This window comes from Choristoneura fumiferana, chromosome 18, assembly GCF_025370935.1.
Source record: "Choristoneura fumiferana chromosome 18, NRCan_CFum_1, whole genome shotgun sequence".
Taxonomy (NCBI): Eukaryota; Metazoa; Arthropoda; class Insecta; order Lepidoptera; family Tortricidae; genus Choristoneura; species Choristoneura fumiferana.
The window spans coordinates 13,559,438-13,580,179 of record NC_133489.1 but is presented as its reverse complement, the minus strand read 5'-3'; the positions used below and the strand labels follow the sequence as shown (position 1 = coordinate 13,580,179).

At 38.6% G+C, this 20,742-nt stretch overlaps 2 protein-coding genes across 3 annotated transcripts; one reads left to right on the top strand and one right to left on the bottom strand.

Annotated features, from left to right (window-relative positions):
* Nucleotides 1-2,651: 2,651 nt before the first annotated feature.
* Nucleotides 2,652-8,690, top strand: LOC141437647 (metallophosphoesterase 1 homolog). 2 transcript variants are annotated; one of them, XM_074101098.1, is made up of 7 exons: nt 2,652-2,816; nt 3,120-3,306; nt 3,398-3,539; nt 4,881-5,047; nt 6,799-6,878; nt 6,970-7,248; nt 8,414-8,690. In XM_074101098.1, exons 1-7 carry the CDS (start codon nt 2,736-2,738, stop codon nt 8,549-8,551), a joined length of 1,074 nt encoding a protein of 357 aa, XP_073957199.1. In that variant the 5' UTR covers nt 2,652-2,735; the 3' UTR covers nt 8,552-8,690. The 2 variants fall into 2 exon arrangements, with proteins under 2 accessions (XP_073957199.1, XP_073957198.1); XM_074101097.1 differs by having other exon boundaries at nt 2,652-3,034.
* Nucleotides 8,646-19,312, bottom strand: nkd (NKD inhibitor of WNT signaling pathway naked cuticle). The gene is made up of 5 exons (XM_074101096.1): nt 18,867-19,312; nt 13,536-13,720; nt 12,429-12,539; nt 10,057-10,505; nt 8,646-9,969 (listed from the first exon to the last, which is right to left on the bottom strand). Exons 1-5 carry the CDS (start codon nt 18,979-18,981, stop codon nt 9,609-9,611), a joined length of 1,221 nt encoding a protein of 406 aa, XP_073957197.1. The 5' UTR covers nt 18,982-19,312; the 3' UTR covers nt 8,646-9,608.
* Nucleotides 19,313-20,742: the final 1,430 nt, after the last annotated feature.

The window sequence follows — 20,742 nt, the reverse complement described above, 5'->3', positions numbered from 1 at the left end:
TCCCGTTTTACAGCAGCGAGGTGAGGTTCTCTCCGTTGATTTATTCGGTCCTCTACCGAAAGGTGACAAAGGTGAAACTTGGATCCTTGTAATAGAAGATGCTGCTACCCGGTGGGTAGAGCTGTACCCTCTCCTCGATGCATCTGCCGAGACGTGTGCACTAATCCTGATCAACGAATATTTTCTCAGGTATGGGTTTCCTCGTCGTATAATTTCAGATAACGGCGTTCAACTAGTTGCTGCAGCTATGCAACAATGTATGTTTGTGCTTGGAATCCAACAGAATCTCACCCCTTTATTTCATCCACAAGCCAATCCCGTAGAACGAAAAAACAGAGATATAAAAACTCAGTTGTCGATTCTAGTCAAGCACGAACATACATCGTGGCCGAAGTACTTGCCTCAGATTAGATTCGCGTTGAATAGCGCAGTTTGTTCTTCCACTGGTTGCACTCCGTCGTACTTGATGTTTTGTAGGGAGATGAGAACCCTTTCGAGAGTCAGACAGATATAAGGTCTGTTTTGGACAAAGAAAATTTTGTTCCTCAATGCACGCCCTTTTTGAGAGATTTTATTGATAAAATGAGCCTTATTCGCGAGAGGGTAGAAGTTGCTCAAGACAAAGCGAAAAGGTTCGCTGACGAAAAACTTCGTCCGGCACCCGAATACAAAATAGGCGATTTAGTATTGGTAGTAAATTCATCCTTAAGCAACGCCAGTAAGGGTATTACAAAGAAATTTATGCCTAAAAGGGATGGGCCATACTCTATTAAGAAACAGGTCTCGCCGACAACGTTCGAGGTGTCACATGTGGATAGTGGTGTTAGTGTAGGGAAGTTCCATACGTCATTTTTAACTCCTTTTGTTAGCAGACAAGGCGAAAATGCCTTACCTATTCAGTCTCGACGACCTCGGGGACGTCCACCAAAGGTGAATACTGCTAGGGCCAAGCCACATACGGACGTTCATGTAGCTTGGAGGGGAGGATGTAACACTAGCAACAGTACCCGTAGCGCCATCTGTGGGCTTTGTAGGGAATAACCCCACCGGCCGCCCGCGCCGACAAGTACAGCGCCCGGCGCGTTTTAAAGATGGCGAATTGAACTGATGTTATGGCCGAACGAATAATATGTGAATTGTGATTTATATAAGTTAAAAATTGTACACGAACATTCTGGTGATAAAAATTGTGAATAAACAAATAAATGGTGATGTACAAACACGCTCGTTTCAATGTTATAAATGAATACGCTAATTATAAAAGATATTAAATTTATAATAAATTACATGACAACGAAATATTTCCAAACATTTGGTAAAATTCACGTAAAATTTCCCGCTTTTTTAATAAAGTATGCAACTCCCTATATAGACTGCCTGCAGGGCTACTACGAAACTAGAAACTCGGAAGTTCGTGTCGTGCGGTCCCTCTCGCTCTCGTATTAAATAGTATAAGTGTCAGAGGGACCGCACAACACGAACTTTCGTAGAAGCCCTGCTGTAGTCTTCGGTATGCAATGCAACCTCGTTGTACGAAACGAACGCCGCTGCTGGGCTACTACGAAACCCGAAATTCGAAGTTTCTCTGACGTTGGCACTAAGTGATGAACACTTTATTTTTAACTGTGCTTAGATTTTATCACTTTATCGTAAAAGTGCATTTATATTTACAAAATGGAAAGTATAATATTCTATGCTATAATGTTATTTTTGCTATCGTAAAATATACATTTTATCGGTTATTTACGAAACCGAAATCATGGAGCAGCACTGTTCCTTTTATGCTGGCCACATTATTTTTACTTTTGACATTTCAGACTATCATTTTAGTATCTTCATTTCAGGAATAGACCATAGCAGAAAATAACTTAATTTGGTCCTGGCGCTTCGCCGGCCGTTGTCGCGGCACGCTCTCGCTACGCTGCAGCAGGGCTACTCCGAAACTCGAAACTCGAAGTTCGTGTCGTGCGGTCCCTGTCGCTCTCGTATTAAATAGTATAAGTGTCAGAGGGACCGCACGACACGAACTTCGAGTTTCGAGTTTCGGAGTAGCCCTGCTGGGCTACTACGAAAGACGATACTCGAAGTTCGTGTCGTGCTGTCCCTTTCGCTCTCGTATTAAATAGTATAAGTGTCAGAGGGACCGCACGTCATTGACAAACTTTAAGATACTTGTACATAGGCGGACTTATCCCTTTAAGCCATGCAAGTCATGTCAGTCATGTGTCATGTGTCAAACTCAACTTGAGTGTGGACAGTGCTGCCACCTTAGGGTATTTTACTCTAAATTTTGGTTATTTTTACGAGTTTAGGGTATTCATTAGGGTAGAAAATGATTTAGGTAATTTTTAGGGTAAAAGTTTTCGAATGAAATGTCCGATTTCAAGAAAAAAATTCTGCAGATGACATAGAAGCCAAGACTATTATGGTGCATTCCAAGAATGTTTCGAAACGGTGGAGTAGTTTAGGCATTAGTTTACTAATAAATTGCATTTATTTGCTTAGTTTTTATATTAAGCAATTTTTAGGGTCATAATTTAGGGTAATTTCGCTTTAGGTGAGGGTAAACAAAATATCTGAGGTGGCAACACTGAGTGTTGGTGTACGTACATTGGTTTGGTGTTCTGTTATGTTGCTTGAGTTGAGTCAAAGAGTATAAGTACCTATGTAGAGTTGAGTTGAGTTGAGTTGAGTTCACGTTGAGTTCCTCAAGTCGATCGAATTGCGAGCGAAGCATGATCGAAGCCGAAGCGCCTGAAGCCTGTGATATCTATTCGTATTTGATCGTATTTATTGTGTTGATAAGAACCGATACGGTAAATTCCAATCCAAAAGTCCGGAATAGAAGTTAATATAGCAAAGCAAAAGTCAGTTTCTTTACTTAATAATTAAGTAGCGGCCCTTTTAATTCTGAATATGGTTTTAAGATTTAAGCATGCGGCGCATAACGAAAAATCTAATAACTTTTCTGTCGGGCATTCTGTTAACCGCCCTTTATTGTGAGTTTATCATTTACTATGTTGTCATAGCGCAGGTAAACCATAAACATTGTTTTATTAGATTAAAATTTCTGCAATTGTTATTTTTATTTGTGATCAAATTTGTTTGTCAATTTCCAGTGTACCTGGCCAGAATTGAATATTCCAAGAAGTCGTACTGAACTGAGAGCTTTGATAATAGCAGACACACATTTACTAGGTTCAAGGAAGGGTCACTGGCTTGACAAATGGAGGAGAGAATGGCAAATGCATCGGGCTTTCCAGTCTATAATGACGTTGCATGAACCTGAAACAGTATTTGTATTAGGTAAGTACTTCCTTGTTTAATGAGTACTTTTTCCCTTAAACTTTGTGAAGCTGCTAATTAAGTTATTAACTTTATTACAATAATATTGCAGGAGACCTTTTTGATGAAGGCGAATGGAGTAGTGATAAGCAGTTTCAAGACTATGTGGAGCGTTTCTACAAATTGTTTTTGGTGCCTGATAATGTATCCATGCAAACTGTAGTCGGGAATCATGATATAGGATTTCATTATAAGTATGCTGTTTTTGACTTATGCGGATCATGATCATTGGCATATTTAGGGTTATTTTCTTCCGGACAGACTGGCCCATGAATGAATCTCATGCCAGCCTTGGCTGATAAGACAAAGCAGAATAAACACCCAAATCCTGGGGCGGAGAGGCATGGCCCAGCCTCTTATACACAATGATTTTTAATTGGTGAGCCGGTACACAATTTAAGGCAATCATGGTGAAGACACAGTTACACTGAACTTTTTTTCATTGAAATTTTTATATGAGACAATTTTGAATTATCAACTTAGAGCAATGCGGGCTTCCTACCGGAAGGGAGTAGCCTTAGTGGTAGATTACCTTTAAAATAGTTCTGGCGTTTGTTGCAAGGGAAATGTGCACACAAGTGCAGTTCCGCACACCTATACACTAATAATTCGTGTACAGATGACTCAAAACTCACACATTGACAGTAACATCACTAAGTTGTTCATCGGTGAAAAGTCGGATTTATTGCTTGACAGATCCATAATTTGTATGGATTAGTGGACTCGATGTTGGTAAACGAATCCGGCAATAATATTGTGATAAAATGAACGACTGTTGTTTAAATGTAATTAAATAGCAATAATACAATAACAAGTAACTTTCATGTGAAATGTTACACCTTTTTTTTGTCACAATACATATCTCTTTTTACAGCAGAAAACTGAACAATTCGGCATTTTTACCACTGCAGCGTTCACTCGCGCGACACGATTCGGTCTAGTTTGAAATTCGAGCGCGCGTTGTTTTATAAAGTTCGTATGCCCAGTTGGGCTTGTACTTTGACAGAGGGGAACGCGGCGAATGGCTACTCCCTTCCGTAGGAAGCCTGCGTTGCTCTAAGATTATCAATCAAAAGTTACCATGCTAATGGCTAGTGATGCACTTAAATCCTTTTGAAAGCAGCGTCAATATTCAGAACACACTGGAGCGGGCGGGCAAAACGCTCGTGAGCCTTACCCAGATATATCAAGGACAAAACTATATTAATGAGAGATAAATGATTAATAATTATATCCATGTACATACAATGTGGTGGGTCACAAATCAGTTGGGATGTGCATTGAGGGTATTCAGCGCTAGTGTTGCTTACCCTGCTGTGGGAAGGGTGGCGCGCTGCTGCAGACACAAACTAGCAGCTGCCTACCCTGAACTTGACAACTGCATGACAATGCAAATCAGATTGGCTGTATGTATGAAAATAAAATATCCATAGACCCGGATCTTGAAGACTGAAAACATCAAACCTATTCCTATCTTTAAATGCATTATTTAACCAAATTATTTAATTTGAAACATTAATTTTACTTTGTTTCAGCATACGACCAGGGTCAGCACAAAGATTTTTTAAGTCCTTAAATACCTCTTCAGTGAAGATGTTAACTTTGAAAGATAACCATTTTATTCTCTTAAATTCCATGGCAATGGAAGGTGATTCATGTAGTCTATGCAGAGAAGCTCGGTACAGCATTGACAAAATATCAAGTGAGTTTTTGATAATGAATTCTTGTTGCACCTTTTTACTTTTTGTAGTTTTGCTACAAAAATAGTTAACAGTTAAATGCCTCAAAATTCTATATACTTACACTCAAAAAAATTAGCATAGGACAGTAGGCAGGATAGTATATTGCTGTTTTTGAGCTCTTCATTAACAACAAAATAATATTCATTCGTTTTGAACCCCAAGAAAGGTCATCAAAGTTTAAATTAAGGTGATTATTATCATTTAATGTAGCCTGTTATGCCGCCTCCACATGCTTGGTGTTTGCCAAAAATACCAAACACTTGCCAAAAACTGACCACAATCACCCAACACAAACACGGCATCCCCAGGCTTGGCGAACATGGCCGGATTGGCAAACATGGTGGACGACGAGCTTGTTGTGGCAGCGATTACTTTCGGGTTGACCTATTTTTATTATAAAGAAAGCAAAATGAAATTAAACGAAAAAGAAGGAAAGCAAGACGTTGGTGGATGATCAAAATTCACAGAAATCGTACAAGGTTTGAATACATCGCAAACACGTTTGACGAATAACCTTTCATTTGTGCACAAAAACCGACACCGACGCCGATCACTGGCAAACACAGGCGAACACCTATCCACACGTTCGTGTTCGCTGTTTGCCGTTGTTTGCAAAGCATGTGGAGGCGGCATTAGTGTGTTAAGTTACTTCAATGGTTGGCTACCCGGATCTTGAGAATCAAACCGTCATTCATTAAACAAAATTTGTCACCTCTCAAAAATTACACTAACACATTTTGGTATAGGTACTTTCACTTGACCGAATTTCATTTGCCCGAATTTCATGTGCTTTAATATTCAACCGCCATAATATTGTTTCTTGTAAATTCATTTTCACTACTCATTGTTTACCATATTAATCAAATGATAGAAACTTTGTTTCCCATAATATTAATTTCAATCATTTCATTTTTTTTTTTTTATGGTATAGGGGCAAACGAGCAGACGGATCGCCTGATGGTAAGCGATTACCGTCGCCCATGGACACCTGCAACACCAGAAGAGTCACAAGTGCGTTGCCGGCCTTTTAGGGAGGATTTTTCATAATCATTGTAAGACATAAGTATCACATGCCATAATATCATTTGCCATCCATGTAAATGGTGAGTATCGACACTATAATACTGATAAATCCCATACGTCAAACAAGTCTTTGAATTAGGTAAATTTTAATCAAGATTAGATTAGGTTAGAATTGCTACTTTTGATTTGTGCGAGCGAGCAAGACGGTTCGGAGCAGAAGCGACTCGGATAGGTTAGGTTAAGAAGTTATGATGTTAGGTTTTTTTTTATAGCAGCCCGAATAATAAAGATAATAGATTGATTAGTAATAGAAAAAAGCAATTTTAATCAATCATAATCAAAATAAACACTATTTAGTATGGCGTTTGAATATTTTATTAAATAATATGATTGCACCTAATAATATGGAAAACAATACGTATTGCATTCGTATCATTATGGCATCTAATTTTCGGGAAAATAATAATTTATCAAATAAATTTTCTAGTAAACGAAACATTCGGGCAAATGAAGTTTCGGGCATATGAACTTCGGGCAAATGAAATTATGGCATATAACTTTCGGGCAAACAATAGATAACCGCACATTTTAGCTGACATATTTCGTTTTGTGTAGTTTAGTGACGGTTTGATTCTCAAGATGCGCATCTATGTATATGTTTTCTAATGTATGATATGAAATATTTTAGGATCCCTGGAATGCTCGAAATATCCAGATCTTTGTAACGATGTATCAAAACTCAATTACAGCCGACCAATACTCATGCAAGTATGCCATTTTATTATTTAAAATTTGTAGGAATTATAATAAATCCTTTTTCAAATTGAAAGTTGTTGATGACGATTGTCTGCTTTTCCAGCACTTTCCATTGTACAGGATGTCAGACGCACTATGTACCGAACCAGACGCGCCACCGCTGCCACTACGAAATAAACGTTTTAGAAATAAAATAGATTCCTTGTCCCGTGAGGCAACTACATACCTCACTAGTAAAATAAAGCCTAGAGCTGTGTTCGGCGGACATACACATCATGGATGCCTAGTTCATCATAAAGATGACAAAGAAAACATAGAGTTTTATGAGTATTCTGTGCCATCGTTTTCGTGGAGAAATAGACCAGATCCAAAATACATGTTGGTAAGTTTGATGTCTTTTAAATTTGAGAACTATATGATCATATTGTATTTACATTAATGTAATATGGTAAGTAATTCTACATTGTTGACATTACATAGTCAATGCAAATCCTGACATACCTAGCTAAAGGTGATTGTAAAAAAAACACCAGCAAAAAAAATAAATAAAAACGGCCGAAAAAAAACCGCCGCTAAAAAAGACAACTAAAAAGTAAAAAATAATTGTGCACTACCTAGCTGTTGCCCGCGACTTCATCTGCGAAGAATTCGTTTATCGCTATCCCGCGGAGACTATGGTGATTTAAAATTAGCCTAAGTTAATGTAGTATAAGTATCTAGTATCTAGTAATATTTTTTTATCTAAGCGTCGTCGGTGTCGGGGGACCGCTAAGGTTAAGTACATATGTTGTATTTTTTAAAGTATATATGGGTCTTTTTCTGGTTTTTCTGTGCATCCATGTCTCAGTTTGTATTTTCAATATGGTTTCACTGGATACCCGTAAAAGTAACAAATTTGGACAATAAAGCAGATGTATGATTATTGACATTATACATTTCAATAATGCGGATAAATAACACTTATGATTAAGAAATATATGAAAACAAATATTAGTATTAATAAAATTATGAATATTGGTGTTATGAATTAGAATGATTAGGAGGTTCGATCGTTAATAGAAGAAAATATATGAAAACAAATATTAGTATAACCAATATAAGTACAAGTTGTATGAATATTACGAATTTCGATTTTTATGAGTTTTGATCGTTAGTATTAAAAAAAATATATGAAGTGATCATTATGGTGTAAAATGGTATAAGAAAAATTTTCGGACTTCCGATAATAGGACTTAAAAAGTTATGTGAAAAAATGCGCACCCGGCCCTGACCGCAGGCTGCGCAATACTGAGTAAGGTTGCCTTCGTAGTTGCGAAGAACTAAACACTAGGTCACCAAAGAAACGAGGACTAAATCCAGCCTTAAGATTTAAAAAATAAGGATTATAGTTTGTTTGTAACTGTAATTTCTGATGCAGCATGGGAACAATTTCAATGGGATTTAGAACTGTATAAAATTGTGTCAAGTTGTGCAAGGTAACTGTCGAATCTACAGTAAACTACAGTCCGAGTGGACAAATTAATGATTGAACTTCTTTTTTTTTTCAGGTAACTATAAGACCAGAATCATATGTTGTGAACAAGTGTGGTTTGCCAAAGGAAACTACTATAGCAATAACTGCTGTAATACTAGTCTTTATAACTTGTTACTACTCATTTAGAACAAGACTAATAGGAAGGAGGTAGCAGCGGAGTGAAGGTGGGATTCCAGCATCATTGTATTATTGTTATATTGAGTGAGTAAGAAATAAAATCAATTTATACTGTTATTCAAAACTCATTGTATGGTTATATTTTATTTTTGACAATAAATACTTTGACAAGATCGAGCACTTTGTACACTATACACCTTACATTAACAAAGAAAGACATGCACTGAATAGCAAGTTCTAGCGGGGCAAGCTAGAGAACTTACTAAAAAGTTCATGATTTGTTCCAGTACAAGTTCTAAATTATCACAAAAGAAGTTATACCTACTGAAGTTAGGATTCAGCTGTTGCAATGATTTAATTCATACTAAGAAGTAAATATAAGAGGTAGATAAGAGGCAACATCTTAAGAGATTCAATGATTACTTAGAAAAATGAATACTGGTACTGGTACTTAGGAGTTGAAGTGAATAAACTACAGGCTGCTTGAACTCTTATTCGCAGCCTTATTGTTTTTAAAGCATAAGCTGGTGGTGACAACCAATCAACCAACATTGTTAACTAATTTCAAACAGTTGTTTTGAAAATAAGTTTATTATAACAATCCAATAAACTTTAGTCTTTAGAGCATCTAACACTTAAAACTAAAATCAGTCTGTAAACTCGAAAATGAGTTATAAAGGTACATAATCTACTGAGCATTGACAACTAGCAACTAAATTACCTGATAGAACAATACAAGCTTAGGAATAACACCTAATTCAAGGCACTTTTCGTATAAAAATTAGCTAAACGCTTTACAATTTCAGAAAGTGATAAGTGCATCTGATGTTTTTTACACAACACTGTTCTCAGCCTTTTCTCCAGTTACAGTTGTACAGCATAACATTTACATAATCTTTAATAAATACTGATTAATGACTACACTGTTACTTGTGTAAATTAACTACATTAATTTCTATCATGTTTGTTGACAATAGTCACAAAACTTTTTCACCACTTTCACCTTGGTAACTCACTATTAAATGTTTTTTTTTTTTCACAAACTGGTTATAAAGATAAACGGCTTTGTCGCCAGTGTCTATTACACAGTTCTATAAGAATATTATCTGTAGCACTCTGGGATGCTGTGATTTTAGTGTAGGTAGGTCATGGGAGCGCGAGCGGGGGTGGGGCGCGGGGCACCGCGGCCGCGGCGCCTGCGCCTGCTTCTGGTGGAAGCCCGTGTGCGCATGCCGCGCCGACGAGCAAATCACTGCGTGCAAGTATCGGTCGTATCGGCACAAATTGGAATCCCCTCCACACGCGAGATCCAAGTATCCATGGCCAGAATTATCCGACTTCGCCGTATGGAATGTTTTCGTTGGTTTCTCACTGATTGTGTACGATCTATTGCGGAGCTTCTGGTATTTGCTTTTTATCTCCTCTTCATTGGGAACGGGATCGCAGGGCTTTCTGTGGAGAAATGACATCAAAATTTAATTCTTATATTAATTCAGAAATGGCATCTCATAATTGTATCTTTAACTATAGCAAACTAACCTTGAAGATTGAAAACTCAAATGGTTCTTCTCCATATTCGCTTGGATGATTTCAAACAATTCGCGTCTTTGCAAACTACCAGAGCGTTTCTTCGTGTGTTTGCGTTCGCGATGTTCCTTGCGGTGATACCGGTGCGTCCGAGACGGCTGGAGTGGTTGCGGTCGCTGCTGGGGTCTTCGGTCAGCAGAACATGACGATTTCGAAGAAACATCATCGCCTGGAGACCTTTCTCTGTGCTCTTCCTCACTTTGCTCATTCTCCTCGAGTAGTGTCGTCGCAGTCTCTCTTCGTCGTCTTCTTCTCCCCTCTCGTCTATCCCGGTAACTCCGTGAGTTCTCGTCTTCAGGTACGACCGTTAGACGAACTTGTATTGTCTTTGAGCCATAGTGGGGAACCGTAACCGATTTTCCAATAGATTCGTAAATTGTTGATACAATGCCAGCTATGTCCTGTAAGGGATAACCACATTTATTCAGCAGAAATAACGCAGTTTTTTCTTAATTAAATGTTATGGTGGTCGCAAATCACGCTTCGCTTCCCGATCCAGTATTAGTTACAATAAAAACACGCAAAGTGGAGAATAAAATTGTCATTTGACTTTGTCAACCTAAGGCCGAGTTTAGACGCAAGAAAAATCGTGCAAGTTGCATTACATTGCGAGGCTGTAAAGCCAACGAGTTTGTGATCGTCGATTGAGCCCCGTAATGTAATGCAACTTGCACGATTTTTATTGCAAGTCTAAACTCTGCTTAAGAATTATTTATTTAAATTAAAGGGCAACAGACACAGAAAGCGTGCGCGGGTCGGGTCGTGTCCGCCGCGTGAGCCGCGCGGTTCGTTTTATTCACACAGAGAGCGGGTCGGACCCGCGACGGGCCCGCAACGGCTATCAATGTTGCCAGTTTAGTGACTTAGTCCCTAGAAGTGACGACTTTTGCTTAAATCTTAGCGACCGCAAAAAAGTTCTGACGAATAAAATGGTTTATCTGGCGACTTTTGGAGTACAAATTAAAACAGTTCTAGAAACAACAATAGATACGACATTTTTGTCAACTCGACACAGAATTATACAGTGCCGCGAGATATATGTGGAAAACGACAAACGCGCTTGCGCACCAAGGTCAAACTTTATTTACTTACTTAATTAATTAAATCCAATTTATATAATGATGGGCGATGGTTGAAATTTTTAAAAGTGGCTAATTTTTTTAATCGACAGGAATCAGCTTATATTGGTCAATGGAAAAAAATATCAGATTTTTCTGTAGTACCAATTAATTAAAAAAATAAAATACTTATATTTTATTCTCGCCAAAATCAACTAGTTACTGCGCATGAATACGGTTTTTAGGGTTCCGTAGCCAAAATGGCAAAAACGGAACCCTTATAGTTTCGCCATGTCTGTTTGTCTGTCCGTCCGCGGCTTTGCTCAGGGATTATCAATGCTAGAAAGCTGTAATTTTGCACTTTTGTATATATGAAAACTATCCCGACAAAAAGAAAAATAAAAAAAAACCTCCCACAGACGTTAAGTAGGGTTTTTTTTATCATCCAACCCTAAAGTGTGGGGTCTTTTAAATTAAAACCATTAGGGGGTTACTAAGACGATTTTTCGATTCAGTGATTTTTGTTTTGCGAAATATTCAACTTTTAAAGTACAAATTTTCATTAAACTCGAGTTTTAGGGGTTTTTAACTTAAGCTTTAGGGATAAATATTTTTGAGAGTTGGTAACTGGGCTCGGCCCGCACGCTGTTTGTGACGACGGGCGACGGGCGCGGGCCCGACCCGTCCCGCGCCCGCGTTCTGTGTGAAGGCGTCCATATACCGCCATGCAAATACGCCCGTCGCGGGCCCGCGCACGACCCGCGCCCGCTCTCTGTGTGTGGTGCCTTTAAGGGGATCCCATGCCCCAATGACCTTTGATCTGAATTCCTTAGTTTTCTAATGTTTTTTGTAGCTTATTATATTAACAACAACGGCTTTAAGCAATATAGTATTCCATATTTACTTCAAAGTTTATTTATTGTCTTCGAGATATTTGGCATCAAAGTTGAACAATTTAAGGCCAAAAACTGTTTTTCTGGCCATAACTTTTTTGTTAATTAGTTTCAAATGAAAACCCTCGACACGTTTTAAGAGACGTCAAAGATGAACCCAAATATGTAGATTTCGTATATATGTTAGATCGTTCACGTCAATAGAGATATGAAATAGTGTTTTTAGACAATATTTTAAAAAAATTGACTGCGTTTGACTTATAATTCTATCTGTAGTGCATAAGTAGGAGATACGATACGATTCAAAACTTGTCGAAAATCGACGAAAACCTCGGGTTAAGGTTATCTGTCTTGCGTATTTGTACCTACTTACATCTTTGGTCATCCGTCCATGTCCGTCCAGATCATAGAGAGTGAAGGAGAACTGGACTGGTTTTTGCTTCGATGATTCTGGATGCTGGAGCTCGACGTCACACGTCAATTCCTAAAATGGAAAAATGATATTTTTATTTGGCGCGCAGGATATACATTACAAAACTTTTAATAGGCTTATAAATTCGCGGCGAGATATCGCTACATTTATGAATGGGCGGTAGATAACCAGCGGCGCCGGCGCGTCGTGGACAATCACGGCGTTTCTTATCTCAAGCTTCAAATCAAAAGGAAACTAGCCGCCTAACCTAACCATCGCTCACTTATTACGATGTTTAAGATGCATTTCATGCATTGTTTGGACCGCGGTCTTGTGTGCTTACGTTGCAGATTTTTATATCATATTTAATGTAGAAGGATGTTATCCAATTCTTGGATGAAACTGAAATCAGACTATTGATCTACGGCTAGCTAGATACAGATAACGGGCGATTCATGGATCTCTGCAAGTTAGTGTAACACACAGAAGTTTCTATATCTCGACGAGTGATATAAAAAGTCACTGGTGCTCTTTCGTCATGCATGACCGGCAAGAGAAGCAGAGACGAACTGCGCGAGAAGTGTGGTTTCTACATTCGCGCGATGAGCATACTGTGGCACGCACAAGGGCTATATAAATATAAATAAATAAATATAAATATCACGGGACAATTGACCTAGTCCCATAACGTGTTTTCCATCGGGAAAACTGATGTCAATCGGAATACGACGGCACCGAAGTGTTAATCAATTATTGTATTAAACGAGTGACATTTTCATGTCCATTAATATAGAACTTTTTTTTTATTATGGTATAGGGGGCAAACGAGCAGGCGGATCGCCTGATGGTAAGCGATTACCGTCGCCCATGGACACCTGCAACACCAGAAGAGTCACAAGTGCGTTGCCGGCCTTTAAGGTAGGAGGTTTCTTGAAAACTTGAAGGTCAAAAATTTATTTTTTATTTAGTGTCAAATGTCAAAACGACTGTACAGTCACCAGCACCAATATCTGGCAGAACAAAACGTGCAATTGAAAAACCAATACGCAAGGTGCTCGGATAGTTTACCTCAAACCGCATCCTAGGCTGCTTGTCCTCGTCAGCAGGTAGTTGTTGGTGTCGCTGCGGCGGCGGCGTGGCCGGCTGCAGCAGTGCGCGCGCCTCGCTCGGCAGCAGGTCCGGCGGCGCCGAGCACTGAGACGCCGCCCGCCCGACCAGCTCCTCTGTATCCGTGCGCTCGCTCTCAGTGCCGACTGGAAACAAAACCATTTGACGATTTACAAAAAATCTTCAATGTTATAAAAACAGAGCATTTTTATAATGACTCACGATTATTACATTAGAAATATTTGTAACGGTTTGTTGACCGTAATTGGGCATTTCTATCTACCGTTGTACCCTGAGTTTATCTCTCCGATTTCAACAAAATTTGGGAGGTACTACTCAGTCCATGATTCCGAGCTGGAAAAATAGGGTCTCCAGATGTGTCCCCAAAATAATGTACGGACGTGCCCGTTTTGTTACGTATTTTTCTTACTAATTTTCGGTCGGTTGGAAAAAAAATACTTCCGCGAAAACTTTGAAATCGTTGTAGAGCGTAAATCATAAACGATAAAAATAAATTGATTATTCCCACAATGTCGTCAAGTGATAGTGAAAATTATGATGTCGAGCAAAGAGCAAAAGACATACTTAATTGATAATCTTTTGCCGCCGAAATCTAGAATAATTTATTTAAAAACCTAGGAAAGTTTGGGACACGCCCGATATAGGGTTCCGTAGCCATTACGAAAAACTTAAGTAATATTTTTTTAAGGATTTCGTTATAGTTTTCCTTGTAAGTTTGATATACTTACTTACTAACATCCTGAATTTTTTCAAATTTTCCACCCACTTTCCACACACATACAGTTTAGATTTTAGAGTTGCGCTCAATTTAAAGAAAATTTGCACTTTAAAGCTGAATATTTTGCAAAAACATCACTGAATCGAAAAATCGTGTTAGCAACACGGCAACACCCTAATGGTTTTAAAAGACCTATCCAACGATACCACACACTACATAGTTGGATAAGAAAAAAAAATCACCCCCACTACGTCTATGGCAGGTACTCTAAAAAAAATTTTTTTTAATATTGTACCACTTTGTCGGCATAATTTACATAAATATTCGTGGAAAATTACAGTTTTCTAGCATTGATAGTCCCTGAGCAAAGCCGCGAACGGACAGACAGACATGGCGAAACTATAAGAGTTCCGTTTTTACCATTTTGGCTACGGTACAATATAACACGAGTACAATATAAAAGCCATTACAATTTAGGTAGAGGACACCCTACTTCTTCTACTCACCTTTCTACTCAACTTAGCTGGTATTGACGACCGGATGGTCAGGTGGTTAGAGAACCTGACTACGAAACTTGAGGTCCCGTGTTCGATTCCCGGCCACGGCAGATATTTGTATGAATAATACGAATGTTTGTTCTCGGGTCTTGTATGTTTAATATGTATTTATCTACATAACTATGTTTATCCGTTGCCTAGTATACATAGTACAAGCTTTGCTTAGTTTGGGCTGGTATGTAGGCGTTACACTTAAAGTGCATACTACTAATAGCCCAGGATTTGTCCATGAGAAAATAAGTAGGCAGGCGGCTCTGGGATCTTAACCATGCATGATACAGTCTCTGACTAATGGATTTATTTATGTTATCGGAAGTTAATTATACCTATTTGTTTTGTTTTATTGTAAATGTTACTGTCGTTAGCCCAGTTGGTATTATCCAGAACTTCCGTCCCGCGAGAGCTTTGTATGTACCTACTATGGCTGGATAAAAAGTAGCCTATGATAATCAGGCGTATCTAGTTTAACAGACTGCCCGAAGGAAGGTTGTGTTTTTTTAACGTATGTATTTCTAGTATGTGTAGCCTAAAAACAACTCTGTAGCCATTATCTCTTCACTAAGAACGAAACTGAGAACGGTTGTGTAGGTATATTATATCATCACTTAGCAAAACTAATATTAATTTGACACAGACCGGAAGCTTTTGTTCTGATTGAAGTGGATAGTAAAGTCTAAGATCCGAACTTGAAAAGATCTTCACCGGTCTGATAATAGAATGAAATGTATTTTATAATAAATTTAGTATTTTAGAAAATATATTAGAAATGGATTTTCTAAAAATATCCTGGACAGGCTATTTTAATTATTAAAAAAAAATATGATTTTTTAATAAATTTTTGTTGCATCATCGAGATAATAAGAAAATTGTATATTAACTTAAAGTATAAAACCTATAAAATATGTAGACGTTGGGTTTGCTATTGTTTACCTGGACGAACTACTGGGTTGCCAGTATAAATTCAAATAGTTATATCGATGCCCGTTACTTTCACTTGATTAGATAATATAACTAATTGTATATCAACGTAAGCGCTGTTTTATTGTGAACACGTTGATATAGGGTTGTCTGCATTTAATTAAAAAACATTTAAAAAAAAAATTGCCTGTCTAGGATTTTTTAGCAAAATCATTTCTAATATATTTTCTAAAATACTAAATTTATTATAAAAATACATTTCATCCTATTATCAGACCGGTGAAGATCTTTTCAAGTTCGGATCTTCTACTAGTAGGGTGTGTGGGTGGGAGTAGGTATGGGTTAAAATTTTGATTAGTAGGAACATGAACTTATGCTACCCAATTACTTCGAGTTTACTGTTAGGGCGAGGATCACGTTTTTTTAACAGTTTTAGTTAGGTCTAAGCTATTCTCTTCTCCACTCAACCAGATAAGTGTATATACTTTCCGGCACAGGCAAACAAAATAAGAAAAAAAGAAGCCATTAAAACTAATATTAAACCGGTATAAAAAGCGACTATTCAAATTTATAGCGCGCAACAAATAACAAGAGTAAGAAAAATATAAAACATAATCGGTGAATGACAACGAATCGAATACAAGGTGTCGGCAAAATTCAAAGGTCGTCTGAGGCGGCCGGGCGGCCGGGCGGGCGCGGCGCAAACGGCGACGGTCCTTTATTTGATTCCCAGAAGGGCCATGGAACCGATCGTCCCGAATGCGCGGACCGCGAGACCACATCTGCTGTTTACGTTATTTTTCTCGAAACTTTGAATTCTTTTACATAATCCTGGGGAGATTACTGGGATGATTTCTCACTTAACTTGTGGTTTTAGGAACTTCTTAGCTAAGATTGCTTAATTGACTGACAGGATTATTTGTCGATGCATTTAAAAAACGTATGCGTATGCCGGATGAGTTGTGTTGTGGTGTGGTGTGAGCCAAGATAACCATCGAGTGCACGCCCACCAACACCAACTCGAGAAGGCGACCTGGCAGACCTAGACGGCGATGGCGGGATGAACTGGACTATTTCTTGAAGGCCCTTGTATGCAGGGGACAGTGGAAGTATCGGGAGGCCTTTGCTACTGCAGTACAGTCGAGTTCATAAACTTGTTAGCAAAAATTTGATCAAAAATATCTGATCACGCTTCTACGCCGTTAACAATAGTAGTGTTCAGATATTTTTTAACAATTTTTTTCTCACAAGTTTATGAACTCGACTGTACATAACCTACTTATTACTTTATTTTATTTTTGAGAAGTCACACGAAAACTTAAATAAAATACAAGTCCGGGTTGAAAAAGAGAAAAGCACGATGAGTAAATACCTAACCGGTTCAAACGAAATATTAACGAATTCAAACATTGTCTGATAATTATGAACCCAGGAAGGTACCGCATAAACATTTGAAACTTCCGCTCAAATCGCGAGACGAGACTGCTCGCCTCACCTAATCGCATACCTACTTCAAAGTAGACAGTCATCACTTTGATCTTGTGTTGTATTCCATTTCGAAATATCTAGTTAGATTATGATTTGAGAAGGCGATGCCTCAGTCTTTCATTATAAATGTTCTCGTGTCGAGGTAGGTAATCACACCAAACACGTGACGTGACGCAAGTTTGTTAATAAAGTTTCAGAAGCAAAAGCCGAGCGTCGCTCATTTGATTAACTTCAAAGGGAAAAGTTGAAAGCTCTTCGGCGAAGCGGAGACAATGATACCTTTTATACTAACTTCAAAGAAATTGCCGCCCTACATTTGAAGCTTTAGTGAGCCTATGTAGCTCATACAAATAGCAAATCATTTTGTGGGTAGAATCGGACACAAAAGCATTTTTCGGGATATCGAATTCTTTTGATGTTTCGTCAACCTAGGTACCTACCTACTACTGTTTGTCTCGCATAAGAGGCTGGACTAGATGAGAAAATTTTAATGACTTCGAGATTTAATTGCTCTAACCCGAAATTTCTTTTCTGCTGCGTCCTGCGGAAACTTGGCTATTGCTCGTGTTAACAAATTGCCTGTCAATCTGGGATATTGTAGATTTCCATTAGTAGAAGAATTTTTGAAATGAGTTCAGTAGTTCCTAATATTACTACTACCCCCCCTATATAATTATAAAAAGATACCTACAAACAAAATTACAAAATGTATCTACCTGTTTATTATATCTATTATTATTAGTACAGGACAACGACATTTGCAAAATGATGTTAATACGAATGAAATATCATAATTTTCTCTAAGTATATTAAATACAAGTACATATTTGTTAGTTCAAGAATTATATAAATAATTTATTGAATCAGGCGTTACTTTGCGGAAGTCCATATCAATTAAAAGGTGTAATGTGTGGTCGCGAGCAAAGAAATTCTTTTAAATTCATTGAGAATTATAATTGTATTCAGTCATCCTAGTCGAGGCTTTTTGAACAAACAGCGTTAACGGTTTCCAGTGTGTTTCCAACTATTAAAGTTTTTGAACGTCGTTATACTCACTTGTGATAAAACAGCTAGTTTTGTTCGTTTTTTTTGTTAATTACACATTAATTGCATTGTAATAAGAACCACGGCGCGCGTCATCGTGAATGATACCTATAGTATCGTTTGACGTTTAGAGGATGGAAACCGTTAAAAGCACCTAGTTTGTATGAAAATTTTAGTTTAGTTTCACGATCATCTTATCGCAGTTGTTTTACTACATAGGTACATACTACAAGCTACGAGCTACGAGAAAGATATAAGTAGGTATGTCAGTAGGCAGATTTTGTTTGTTTACACATCTTTGAATAATTGTGTTAATTCTGAAGCATATAGGTGGTAAAGGCCTACCTGCTTAATATTCGGGAGCTAAATAAAATATCACAATACCTACACTAGGCAGGTATTTGTAGGTATTTTATTGGTAGAGGGAAAAACTATCGTCAGCTGTCTTGCTCGGGAGAATGGTGCCGAGAGGAAAAGGCCTGTCAGCGATCTCCAGCCAGGGGGACCTCGCATGAATTAGGTTTTCCGTCAATCGTAAATACTTACTGCTGAATTTCTTGTATCCATTTCTAAACTTGTTGCGCCACCACTTGACGAACTGGTGTGCCATGGGGGCGTCAGCGGCGAATGCCGGAGCTTTCAACGTCTCGTAGCACGTCATGCGCTGCGCTCACGCACGCATCCCGCACACTTCAAAAGACGCCGCTTCTTCTCAAGTTCACTGAGAATAATTTTAAATCACTGCCACAGTATCACTTTGATTCACAGCACAGACGTTGCATTAGCAGTCTTCGATCCTAAAACGATTGCCGCGAAACTTGACCTAGTTGTACGCGTGAATGCCGAGTGAAAAAAATTGTGTAACGTCCATTCAGCACGCCTCTCGTTGAGTGACTGACTGACTGAGTGAGTGTCTGAACGGCGATTGTGAACGAAACGAACTGAGTGATGGAATAAGGGGCGCGCGGCGTGGATCGGCGCGGCGCGGTACGGTATTATATCTGGTAAACGCGGGGCGGCGGGGCTGGGGGAGACGATTCTCCGGCGAGTGAGCGGCGCAGCGGCGGACGCGGCGTAGCCCCAGCGCGGGCGGTAGCACACAGGCGCGAGCTGAAGCGATTCTGTGATCACTTGGTTGGAAATGGTTCCATAAAGTATAGAATTACTTAAGTACAGATGTACGTATTATTATATACTATTGATTACTTTACATACTAGGTACGTAATATTAAAAATTCGGAAGTTTGTGTGTGTGTTGTAGAGATATCTCGGCATCTACTTATTATGTTACTCCTTCAAGTCTTTCACCCTAAAACCGTTGGTCGGATTTGTATTAAGTTTAGCACATAATAATATAAGTACCAAAGTACCTAATTCATAACCTGTGGCTGTATTGTCTAAGGCTCTGGCGCTCGCGATGGCATTTACCATCTCTTACCCTTTTTTTTTTGCGATGTGAAAATGCTTTATGCATACTTCCGTGGAAAGTTATGTGGGACTCTCTGAAATTAGCATACCCACTAAAAACACATCGGCGTTTCTCAACCATGACGCTCCCCGCCATCTCCTACCCTTCCTTATCCTACTACAAGTAGTGTTGCCAGGTACAGGAATTTCATATCCGGGACAATTCAAGGGTTACGAATTGGGTCGGTAGATAAATGCAAATACAAGCACAAAACCAAGTATTTTCTTCAAATTGACAAAATCATTAGAAATGCTCGTTTTAAAAAGTGAGCCCAGATTTTGTCATTTGGCAAGTCTTGGACCTCAAAATCAGTTCTCCGTTGTATGTGAATTCTGAAAACAGGCCGTCAATGTTAACCGCAGCTTTAATTTTTAATATGGAAGGAAATACTGCCCTCGCAACTTATAATAATAAAAAAATAGTATTAAGTTTAGTTAATAGTCGAAATCCGGGACATTAATGTGTAATTCCTGGACACGGGACAATCCCGGATGTTCCAGCCTTCTGGCAACCCTAACTCCAACACCGTGTGGTAGAAAGAAGTGGTGAAATGAAAACGATTGTGATCTGATAGCTTTAGACAAAAGGTCTCTGGTTTATAACAATTATAATTATTATTATTAATTATATATAATTTTACTGGAAGCAACGCCGGATCCACCGTTGTGTGTGGGCACGATGGGCATTGCCCACAACACACCCAAATAGACTAGTAACGACACATTTTCAAAAGTCGTTCATAAGTCATGATTGTTCATGAGCGAGTTTGTACTCCGACTCGCACTTGGCCGATTTTTGGGTGGCTGTGACTGTGACCACAACCTTTTTTGACGGCTGGATCCGCGCCTGACTGGAAGATATCCCTTTAATTAAGGGATAAGTTCGCATTTGTACATCTCTTTCTCTTGTTAACTGTAATTTTCATATGTTTTATGTACAATAAAGTGTTACAAT

Bases quoted from the DNA above. Each gene is read 5' to 3' on its own strand.
- LOC141437647 (XM_074101097.1), top strand. From the start codon at position 2,936: ATGCGGCGCATAACGAAAAATCTAATAACTTTTCTGTCGGGCATTCTG. The intron at 3,307-3,397 runs GTAAGTACTTCC...ATAATATTGCAG, and splicing joins TGAAACAGTATTTGTATTAG to GAGACCTTTTTGATGAAGGC. The intron at 6,879-6,969 runs GTATGCCATTTT...CTGCTTTTCCAG, and splicing joins GCCGACCAATACTCATGCAA to CACTTTCCATTGTACAGGAT.
- nkd (XM_074101096.1), bottom strand. From the start codon at position 18,981: ATGACGTGCTACGAGACGTTGAAAGCTCCGGCATTCGCCGCTGACGCC. The intron at 12,540-13,535 runs GTAAACTATCCG...TTTCCATTTTAG, and splicing joins AGCCTAGGATGCGGTTTGAG to GAATTGACGTGTGACGTCGA. The intron at 9,970-10,056 runs GTTAGTTTGCTA...ATTTCTCCACAG, and splicing joins TTGAGTTTTCAATCTTCAAG to AAAGCCCTGCGATCCCGTTC.